This window comes from Chelon labrosus, assembly GCF_963514085.1.
Source record: "Chelon labrosus genome assembly, chromosome: 11".
Classification (NCBI taxonomy): domain Eukaryota; kingdom Metazoa; phylum Chordata; class Actinopteri; order Mugiliformes; family Mugilidae; genus Chelon; species Chelon labrosus.
In genome coordinates, this window is record NC_140344.1 from 14,322,891 (window position 1) to 14,333,796 (window position 10,906).

The window sequence follows — 10,906 nt, forward strand, 5'->3', positions numbered from 1 at the left end:
GAAGGATAAATCGAGACAAATCCAACAGGGTGTCGTTTCATATCTTTTATTAATTCCACTTACATAAAATGATATCAAAAAATATTGAAAGGTCACGTTTATTTTATTTATTTTTTTCGTTTTACAACATTTCACAAAAAAAAACGGACTATATTCATTAAAATTACAAGACAGTGAAGCCCTCACTGCGCCCTTTTGTTGAGACTTACTGTCGATAAAAAAGATTTTCAATTCACATGGCTTTACATCACATGTAGACAGTCACATCTAAACTCCTAGACTACACTAATAAAAACCACACAAGGAAATACGTGTGACATGCCATGGACATTGTAAAAAGCGAGAGTACAGCAAGCACCCGTTGGTTTAGAGGTTTAAAGTGGCACATTTTTTTTTTTTAAAGCCTTGTGTTACGCGAAACAACATTTTGTTGGTAAATGACCTGGGTAAATTCCCGTCAAGCACGACGCAGTTGAAAGCGCAATTTCCCTTTTAGACTCGGAGGACAGCGGACTGGGTGCACCCGCCCCGAGACCAGATATCTGCGGTATGTCAGCAAATATCAGATTAATCCAAATCGGCGACATGTTTCGTGGACTAGTTAAATGAAGGCGGCTCGACGACACCTGAGAAGATGTTAACTGGCTGTTGTAACGTTTCTAGACTTAAACACAGCCATGCACAGACGCTCGCCGCTTAAAAAAAGAAACTGGTCCCTGATGTCAGTTTTTAAATGGCTCTTATAAAAAATATGGCACTTTTTGTTTTTGCTTGTTTTTGTGCTAGAAAAAAACGGCAACTCAAAATTTAATACCGCTTTCCCTCCAATTACGCACAACTCTGCTCGCCGTTTGCGCAACTTACGTCCCGGCCCGCATGTGTCTGTCCAGTACAGAAAGGGAACACTTTGCTGCTTTCTTGTCAGTTTTGAGGTCTGACAAACGGTATAAATCTGTGCTTGCACTGTAAACGTATGTTACTAATTTGACCTTACAGTAAACTACAAACGCACCATAAATCAATTCACAATCTCGGTGATTGTAGGAGGAGGACTTTAAGAGGTAAAAAAAAAAATGAATGATACACTTTTAAAACTTTTTTCCCCCACGTGTAGTAACGGTGTGTGAATTACCTGCTTTTATGTAGGCTACTTAAAAGTATAATATTTTACAGTATGCTCGCAGACGTCAGCGGAGCTCAGCGGCTTGGCTGCTTGTAGTTGCCGTTGATTTCCTCGGAGATGTTGACGGCCTCGGCTCCCAGCGGTAATCTGTCACTGTACTCAGAGCCCACTTCAAACTCCTCCTGGTTGGTTTTGGATGAGGATCCGGGGATGGACTCGGTCACCACGCTCCCCTCAGCCTCTGCCTCTCCGTCTCCATCCTCCCCCTCGGCTTCTTCCTCCCCCTCGCCTAACTCGCTGGGGTTGAAGGTTTTCTCTGACTCCACAAAAGACGCCCTGGGATCGAAATCGCTCGTCGTTTGCTTTTCCATCTGATCCGGATTCTGAGCCTTCATGATCAACTTGTAAGTCTTTCCTTGATACTTGTACAGCAAATGGCAGCAGGTGGCTCCCAGCAGGGGGACGGTGGCCAGACCCAATAGGAAAATGCTGACAACCACGATAATAAGCAGGGAGGGGATCTTCTTCCTAGTTGTGAAGACTACTTGGACTTGGCAGTCCTGCCCCCCATAAGTGAGACAAAGTGTGTAATTGGTGCCAGGCTGCAAACCGTGGAAGCGGTAGGCATTAACCCCCTCCTCAATGGCGGACCACTGAAGTACGGAGTGTCCATTTCCTGTATTCACACAGAGGTAGAGCATGTCCATGGTGTTCTTGCTGGATGAGGACTGGTACAGACCCACCGGTTCTTTATTCACCGTTTCCTGGTTTTCAGTTTGACTAAGATGCAGGTTGGATTTGCTGCTGGCAAGCTGCAGTGGATTCAGCTGCACTTTGGCCTCCGTCTCTGACACTTCCAACGCAATGATGCCAAAATCAAAGGTGTACTGCTTTAGGTCATCCAGGCTCAAGTTGAAGGCATGGTTGGAGATGTGTTCAGTGCTTTGTCTTACACCACACTTGGCTGCAATGGTAGGTCTCTTAGAGAAGCCACCAGCATGCTCCGTGTCATCGGTTTTGTCAACTGAACCCTCAGAGCCGCCCTTTGTAATTTCATCTGTCTTAGTCCAGTTGATCACATTGTTTTTGGGCATCTTGGGGTCAGTAGGCTTTTTACCGGACGGACGGATCTTGTCCACTGTTGATTCAGCGATTGAGTTGCCGCCTTCTTTTTGGTTCTCTGCCAGGGCCACTTTAACACTGCTCTCAGCCTTACCTAAATCATTCACCGCAGAGCAGCTGTAATTTCCATCTTCTTTTTTGCTCACACGAGGGATGATGAGAGAGCCGTTCCTAAAAACAAGGAATCTATTGTTGGTTGTTTTATCATTAATTGGCAAATCATTTATTTCTGTAGTTGATGGCAAGGGGAACAGATAATTTTGATTTCCAGCCGTCACTTCCCAGGTGACCTGTGGGATGGGGCTCCCCTTTGTCACACAGTTTAAGATGACCATGTAACCCTCATAGAGATCTGAGTTCTTTATGTCTGGCTGATATGTTATGGTGACAGTAGGGGCCTCACAGTCCAGTTTAGGAATCTTTGCAACCATCATACCCTTCAGATGTTCAGGGGCCTCACATAAAATTGAGTTTTGATCGGGGACAGAGATTTTAGTTACTGTGATCCAATCCCTGAGCCACTCCAGGCTGCAAGAGCAAGCAAAGGGGTTGCTAAAAATCTGCAGATGGGACAAAGAGGAGAGAGCACTGAAGGTCCCCTCCACAATGGTGGTAAACTTGTTGTGGTTAATGCGAAGTGACCTCAGGTCTTTGAGTGTGGAAAAGGCATCCTTTGGAAGGTTCACCATCTCATTGTTGTTCATCTTCAGGAGCTGCAGGGCTGTGAGGTTCTGCAGATCTTCCCATGGAAAGTTCACAATTTTGTTATAGCTGATGTCCAGGTTGCGAAGCTGAACCAGGGGAGCCAAGGTGTCCGTCTCTATGGTGACTATCTCATTGTGTGCCAGCCACAGAGAGGTGACTTGAGTGATATTGACAAAGCTTTTACTTTTCAGTAATTTGATCTTATTGGCAGAAAGGCTCACGGTGGTAACATTAGATGGGAGACCAACAGGTACCACCAGCAGCTCTTTATAAGCACAGTCGGCAAATTTTTGTGAAAATTTATCCTGGCAGTTGCAGAGCTCTGGGCAGCTCCGCACAACGCCAATCACAATCGTCAACAAGGCAAGGAGCTGTAGGAGCCTTCTCGCCATTTTCTCCACCTGCAAGCATCAATTAGCAGACATTAGCCAAAACACACTTTTATCAGACATTTATATGACATCCATTACATCCATTACACCAGCGGAAATGCAGCTACTCTGGAAGTCTTTGCTTCTCATAAATTCATGGGCCTTTTATGGAGTAGGTTCAAAGCCCTTTAGTATAAATTAAAATGCATTAAAAACTCAAAATAAGAAGATTTATAACAAAAACAACACCATTCTGAATATTAAATGCTGCCGATGACATACATCTGATGCAAAGTTCCCTTTTGTCCTCTGTAGTGCACAACACAACATTGTTTGAGGAGTATTTGACAACCTTGGCTTAACAACAGGCACATATGCTGTGCATCAGTTTTGCAGACATTTCAGAGTCAGATGGTCTCTCCTGCTCTGAGTGCGCTTCCACAATCTGGTCCAGACAAACAGGCGCTTTACACGGTGTTGTGAGGTCAAGTAGTTCATGCACTCAATCAAAAACGTTTTACTTTCAGCAGGAGATAAACTGTTATTTCCTGCCTATCAATCTGCAGACCATCTTTCTGACTTAAACACCAATGCACTTTGTAATCCAACAGAGTTATTGATCCACGGAGAGATTTCCTCAATCTTAGCCTGTGAGTGGATGATGCTCAAAGTGTGTATTTTTCATCTTTTAGATGCAGTAACTGCCTCATCAACAACTGAATCATCTTACCTGTCCGATGTTGACTTCAATTCTTGAGTCTTACAAATCACTCTCGGAGTTTAAAATCCTCTCAGACAAGTTCAATGGTCGAAAAAACTCGTGTCCTCACACGTTGTGGATTCATTCAAATGCTTTTCGCAGACCTGGACAACGCTGATGAAGGGCTGCGGAGGGAACATTTTTCCCGGTGAGTCCCTGTTGCAGTCCGACGGTGCCTTTTTTTCCTCTCTCCAGCGAGTATGGGATCCACTGCGCGTTCCCGCCGATGCGGGGCGAGAAAAGTAACATGAACGCGCAGCCTCTCCCATCTCTCTCTCCTCTATTAAAGACACAGAGGCTCCTCCGCCCTGAAAGAAAATTCATAATTTAAGATCTCATGTTTAATTTATTACTCCGACCCAACCATAATGTTTGACCTCGTTCGGGTTGGCTTATTGTCTTGAACTAAAGGTCTCAGCCAAGAGTTTGCAGTCGCGCTGCAACTATAGACACAATGTCCTACTCTATACGAACATATCTTTATCATAAAAATAAAATGAGGCTGAAAAACTACATTCACTAATCCATGAGCCATGTCATTTACATATTGTTTGATGACATTTCTTTGCAACAATGCTGAAGAGTTTATGTGCAGTCTAGTTTAAGGGATTTAAAGTGGCATATAATGTTAATAATTTAAATCACTTTATGATACACCTCCAGTTATTTTTAATCCTTAACATTCTCATCCATGCACAGGCTCGTTTACACAACTAATCCCAATTGTGATTTTAAGCGTATTATTTTTAAATAAACGTTGTCGTAGTAATAGTTCAAATGTTTGATTTGGTTGAATTGCTGTTTATGCTCGAGGAGACTCGTTTCCTGCTCAAATGCTGCCATCGTGTGGTGTAATACAGTGTGAACACCATTTGGCCACTTTACGCCCCTGCTGGATATCCCTGCACTGGACTAGTACGTTCGCAGTAGTGGTGAGAAGTTCGGCTCATTTCTGAGAGACGGCTCTTTTGCCACGGCTCTCAAAGACGAGTCGACTCCTTCGGCTGCCGAACGGCTCCTTATTTAGTATCATTTATTGCCTAATATTTTAGCCCAACCCAAATACATAAGGTTTGTGTGTTGATAAGCCCTTTTGCATTCAGTGTTTTTGTGAGAAGGCTAATGGTCTTATTTTGTGCAGTCATTCTGTTACAAAAGCATTCTTACTTTTGTTTAACGTTTCAGTGAAACTTTAATGAACAAAACACTGCAATCAAATTCACACAAGCAAAAACAGAATCAAACTCAGTAAACAAAAGACATAAATTTCCTCCCTACATGAGTATCTGCCCTGTTCACTGCTGTCTGCTGCCTTAGTCAGCCACAGCATCTGTCACCCTCTCTGCTTTGGCGTGCCATCAAAACAAAGTTCTACCCCCGTTCTCACGCAAGTAGAGATGAACAAGCAGAAGGAAACAAACAAAAAAAAAAAAAAGTGGGGAGTCGGCTCTTCTAATTCACTACCAAGCATTGGCTCTTAGAGCTTACGGAGCTGGGTGGTGTGTTTTGGTTTACTGTCCTGTTGGAAAAACAAATGATAGCCCCACCAAGCACAAACCAGATCAGTGAAAAACGAATTCTGAACAATTCTGCAACAGTATGACCAGCAAAGTCCCACCACAACATACCAGCTCCTCATCCATGCTTCACAGGAAGAACCACACAAGCAATTAACACCTTTCCACCTTTGTTTGGAATTAAATCATCTTAAATATGAAATCATCAAACCAAAGTCTAGACTCCTGTTGTCTAATTCCTTGCACCTCGATACAGTCCTCTTCTTCCTAATGTTCTCTCTCTGGTCTCATCAGCTATGAAGGCCCAATTCAATCATTCACCTCTGACATGTTGATGTGTCTGTGAATGGAGCATTCATATCTGTCCTAACCTGAGGTGGTGTTAATTGCCAATTTCTAAGGCTGGTAACTGCTTTTAACTTCTCTGTGGTAGAGGTAACGGAGATACAGTTTCATCACTGCATTTTATGGCCATTTGATTCCCAACCTGAGGTCCTGGAAGATCACAGAGGTTGCACGAGACAATGTCTTCTTACTGGCAACAGTAAACGACTACGAGCATTGCTATTTTATGAATAAAACAATAAACAAGAAAACATGATGATGAGTCAGCAGAATCAAGAGAGAGAGAAAGTGGTGCTATATCTCAAGAGCAATACCTTAACTTTGAGGACAGGACAGAATACATCATCTTTGGTGAACCTAAAAGAGTTAATGAACATCTTAAGGCGGTATTGCGTTAACATATAAGGGTTTAAAGCATCAATACATTTTGCTGAAATGACATTTCACTTCTGTGTCTGAGTCAAGTTAAAGACGACATATCTGATACTACAGTAAATCATTAACTTCTCTCTTCTCTCTTTTGAAGAGAAGAAGAAAATAAACTACTAAATCTGTGTGCTCCTGTCACAGTTAAAATTCTGCTGCCAAATGCAAATTTTGATTTAGGAAAGAGACTGTTTATAGACTTTTTACCCACCTTTGTGAATGGTATTGAGGTGGAAATGACAGAAGGCTCCATGGTCACACAATCTATGGTCACCACGTGTTAACACCTGTATGCCAAATATGCAGGCCTATATACACTATGTATAGTTCCTTCATGAGTATCATTCTTTCAAGACTTACATCTGAAATACATGCACATTTATATTAGCATTTCTTGTCATTAAATAGCTTATTAAACAGTCTGTACTCTCTTCTAGTCTACTGTATTGCAATCTTTAAATGTAAACTGTGTATAAAATACAAAGTGTCAATAAAGTTTCAGAGACGATGCTGACGTTACAAATGATGCAACAGTGCCATCAAGTGATGGCATTTGAAAACTGCAAGATATTGAATCATTTAATCTTCGAATGAGAAACTAAAATTGATAGGGATTCAAAAAATACTATAAACATTATTTAGTGGGTACTGTTACACACTAATCAGTCTGTTAAATATTACAGTTTTTTTAATTGCATCTTACATGTCTGTAGCATTTCTTCAGAAAGTTGCCTCGCAGTTGTATGTGAAGCCAAACATGGCACTCACTGTGATATATATAAATCACTGTGTATACACGCAAGTTGCATTTTTCTAAAAGATCAAAAAAGTGCCCTGTAGTGGGTAAACTGATTGTTGATGTTGTAAGTGTGTCTCTTAAATGCAGGCTGCTGCATAGGTTCAACTGTTCAGCAGTTCTTCCTGTGTGGCCTGGAACTCTTTTGAACTTTTTTGATTGTGCTTTTAGAAATCGTTTTTGCATTTTCTTTTTATTCCAAGCAACGTTCTGTCTCTTCCCAGTTGTAATGCAACTCACATCATCTCTTGAGTAGAAAGATCTCATTCTACTTATTAAACTATCTGAAACCCTGTTGTTCTTCCTGTTGTTGTCCCTGTTGTTGGTGTAGTAAATTTTCACATTCTCGTCATTCTTCCATCTTTTCTTTTTTGAGCCAAGCGTTGCAGCCTGTGTTTTTCAGAACTTTTCCTGTTATTATTCGTGCAATTACTTGCCTTTCCCTCTCCCCCTGTGCTTTGTATTTATTTCGGATGTCCTGCGCCACAACCTCATGAAACAAAAGAGCCTTCTGAATGGCCGCACATGGAAGTTGTCTCATCTGTCTTCTCACTTTTGTGTGTGGAGACACATTACTCTGTTTCATGCGCTGGACTTGTTTCTTGTACTTGGGTTTGTTTTCCCGTGGTTCTTGAATTTGTTTCTGAAGCTTCCTTAGCTTTTTGTGGCTTCTTTTCTGCCCTTTTTTGTGTTGCCTAAAACACATGTGCATCACAAGAAATGACACATTGCACTTCTTAAAATGTACTCTTGCATTAATCTCTATGACCTGATAACTAAATTTCCAGTATAACCAAGTTTGTACTGTAATGCAATCATGTCTCTAATTATTAGCTACTTTATAAGTAAATTCTAATGCTATTACATCGTAAGAAACACACACACAATGAGCATATTTGTGTGTTTCTTATAATGTAATGTAATTGCATCCTTTGTACATTTTCTATGACACTTTCATGATATGATTGATTTCATAAACTAGACCTGGAAATGCTTGGTTGGGGATCTACAGCTTGCACTGGTGATAGCTGGGGGCTGTGTGGAGGGGTGATGAGGTGCTGTAGAGTTTCTTTCCTGTTCTTAATCCTACCCTCCTAACCGCGGCTGCGCCTTGCTTGGGTGGCTGCACCTGGCATTGCCTGCCCTGAATCTGAGGTTTGATTGTCTGTCAGACTCTACGTTCTAAAGTAAACTTACCCAGAGGAGCAAATAGTTGGAGCACACCCTTCGGTCCCCCTTTTCAAAAATGGGAACCACCACAAAGAATAGCCTCCTCCTGAAGAATCACCACCTTAACTTGGTGGAGGGGATTGTGTCTCCCTATGATCCTGGGAGCTATGTTGTCCGGGGCAGAAGTCCCAGGGTCTTCCAGTCTTCCTGGTAGTCAGAGACCACATAGGAAGCTGTTCCCTCTTTGGAGAGAAATATGCAGTGTAATAGTCGCACCTGTAATTATTAACAGACTAGGTGTTTACAGCAGTTGATAACAGACCACAACATGTTTAAGACACTCTGTCCAGACAGGCAGCATTTCGTGATTCACTACGGCCAAATGATTGTAATGTTTGGGCTGCTTGTCAACATATGGTGCATTAGGTTTGAAAGTACACCGCTCAGGTAGTCTGTAACTTTAAAAACATATCTAAAACACTGGCATACAAGCACCAAAAACAGTGTATGTACAAGTTGGGAACTTGGAATGTCACTTGAGCAAGAAAACATTTTTCTGTCTTTCTTTAGAAAGGAATGAATAGCTTGATATTTTAAGCACTATCCACAGTTTGTGTGTTTGGTCAAAACAGGAAGTGTGTAGTCCCTCCTTACTGTGATGCCAAAGGTAAACAGCTGTTTGGTGAAATAGTTCACATCCTTCCAAAAGGATGTATTGATGTTTTACCATACGTAACAAAAATACCTAAAATAATAAGACTACAAAGTCATCATACGTAACTGCAATCTTCAAGACATCCTCACAGACAAGTCTGTAGAGAAGGAGCAGCCTGTCTCCAACCAGTTAAGGGAGCAGCCTGCCATCCACAACAAAACGAGGTGTCTCAGCCAGTCTGTCCGATTAAAACTACATCAAACCTCCAGGAAATGGGTGCCATTTGACTCCAGCCTGCAGCTGAAGGAGGCAGGCTATCCAGCAGTACAGAGTGAGACTGAACAATGCACACTGCCTGGACAGGACAAGCTCACTAACCAGACCAATCCAAAAATGTGGAGATTTAATAGAACAGGAAGGAACACTGTGTACCCGAAAGTCTGATAAGAGGGGCAGTTTATACAAGTAATCAGTAAAAACATTAAAACAATCCTGAAGTCCACATGCAGCTATTGTCCAGAAGTGTTAATACGCATTAATAAGTAGGTCTCCTGACACATTTAAAGCCTGGTAATGGTTGCATACCACAGATACACGTAGGTAACGCGTACCTCCTTAATTTAACTTTAGTTTTAGTATTGAATTTAACTAAAGTTTGAAATCTTTGAAGGCCAATCAGAATGATTTTAGTATTTTTCTGTAACTTACTAATGAAGTTGGTTATTTGGTATTTGGTAAATAAATATACCACAGTGTATAGGAACAAAACAATTTACTGACTACACTTAAAGTAGCATTTTGCTTTCAGGGCAGAATTAGATGAATCGGAGACTGGATTTATGTAATTAGTTTTAAAGGCAAGGGGGATGGCTCCCAAAAACCTAGACCAGGGCTACTTGACTGACATTCACTGACATCTGACTAAATTATAAATACTTAAAGTGATTGGACTGTTGTTTTACGGTATTGTTGCTTTACATGAGTGGTTCTTGACACTACCTTTACCAACACTGTCTTGTCACAACATTATTGATGTCTGAAATGGATTGAGGAGGCACAAACTACCACTGACTAAATTCTGACAGGATAAAATTTAAATCAATCTCAAGTGACGACCTTGTGAAGCTGGTTAAGATATTACCACTAGTATGTATACATATAGCAAACATACTTTGCTTTGTTTTAATACGTCGATTGCTATCGACCAGTAGATGCGGTAGTGTGGGTAGTTCGCGTTCCACTGAAAAAAATATTTTAGATGTTAGTCTATCATTTATCTGTTGCACCTCCAGAACAAACAGCAAGACCAACGTTCATCTACTTTTTTATCATTATATGTATGTAGGTCACGTAGCTTGCAAACCGAAAAACTGTGGGCACCCCTGCACTGTAAAAAAATTTAAAAAATAAAGAAAAACTTGTGAATGAGTCTCCAAACTTCTGTACTTTCTCTTGTAAACAGGAATTAAAATAGACCACATATACCACATCTTAGAACCATAATCGTGTTTATTGCCTTGTCAGGGCCAGCAAAGCCTTTGATCCAATCATATTTCAGCCGTCATGTGTTGCCGGAGAATTGTGAGTTTCTTTGTATTAAGAGGTGTTTTGAATAAGGTTGGGGGTCATTGAAGGCCAAGGTGGAAATGGATGTGTGACAAAGTGGACTAATAAATGCCACTTGTCAAGTGGATACATGTTTATTTCTCTGCCATGTTTAGTTTAGTTCTTTGTCTGTAAGTTAGCCATGAATCTCATATGGTGCAATACACATAACTATCCCGGGTTTGTTTGTGTTTAGCATTATATTTTGTTGACATGGTTATCACCTTTAACACCTGGTTAAACAGTAATGACAAACAAGCATGGTTGATATTTCAGTTATTTTTTATTTATGTTTCTTCAAGCAGCTTTCC

The 10,906-nt window shown here is 41.1% G+C and overlaps 1 protein-coding gene across 1 annotated transcript; it reads right to left on the bottom strand.

The window, feature by feature from the left end:
• Positions 1 to 37: 37 nt before the first annotated feature.
• islr2 (immunoglobulin superfamily containing leucine-rich repeat 2) lies at positions 38 to 5,927 on the bottom strand. The gene is made up of 2 exons (XM_084555180.1): positions 4,052 to 5,927; positions 38 to 3,351 (listed from the first exon to the last, which is right to left on the bottom strand). The coding sequence occupies exon 2, from the start codon at positions 3,340 to 3,342 to the stop codon at positions 1,198 to 1,200; it is 2,145 nt and encodes a 714-aa protein (XP_084411306.1). The 5' UTR covers positions 3,343 to 3,351; positions 4,052 to 5,927; the 3' UTR covers positions 38 to 1,197.
• Between the last annotated feature and the right edge of the window lie 4,979 nt (positions 5,928 to 10,906).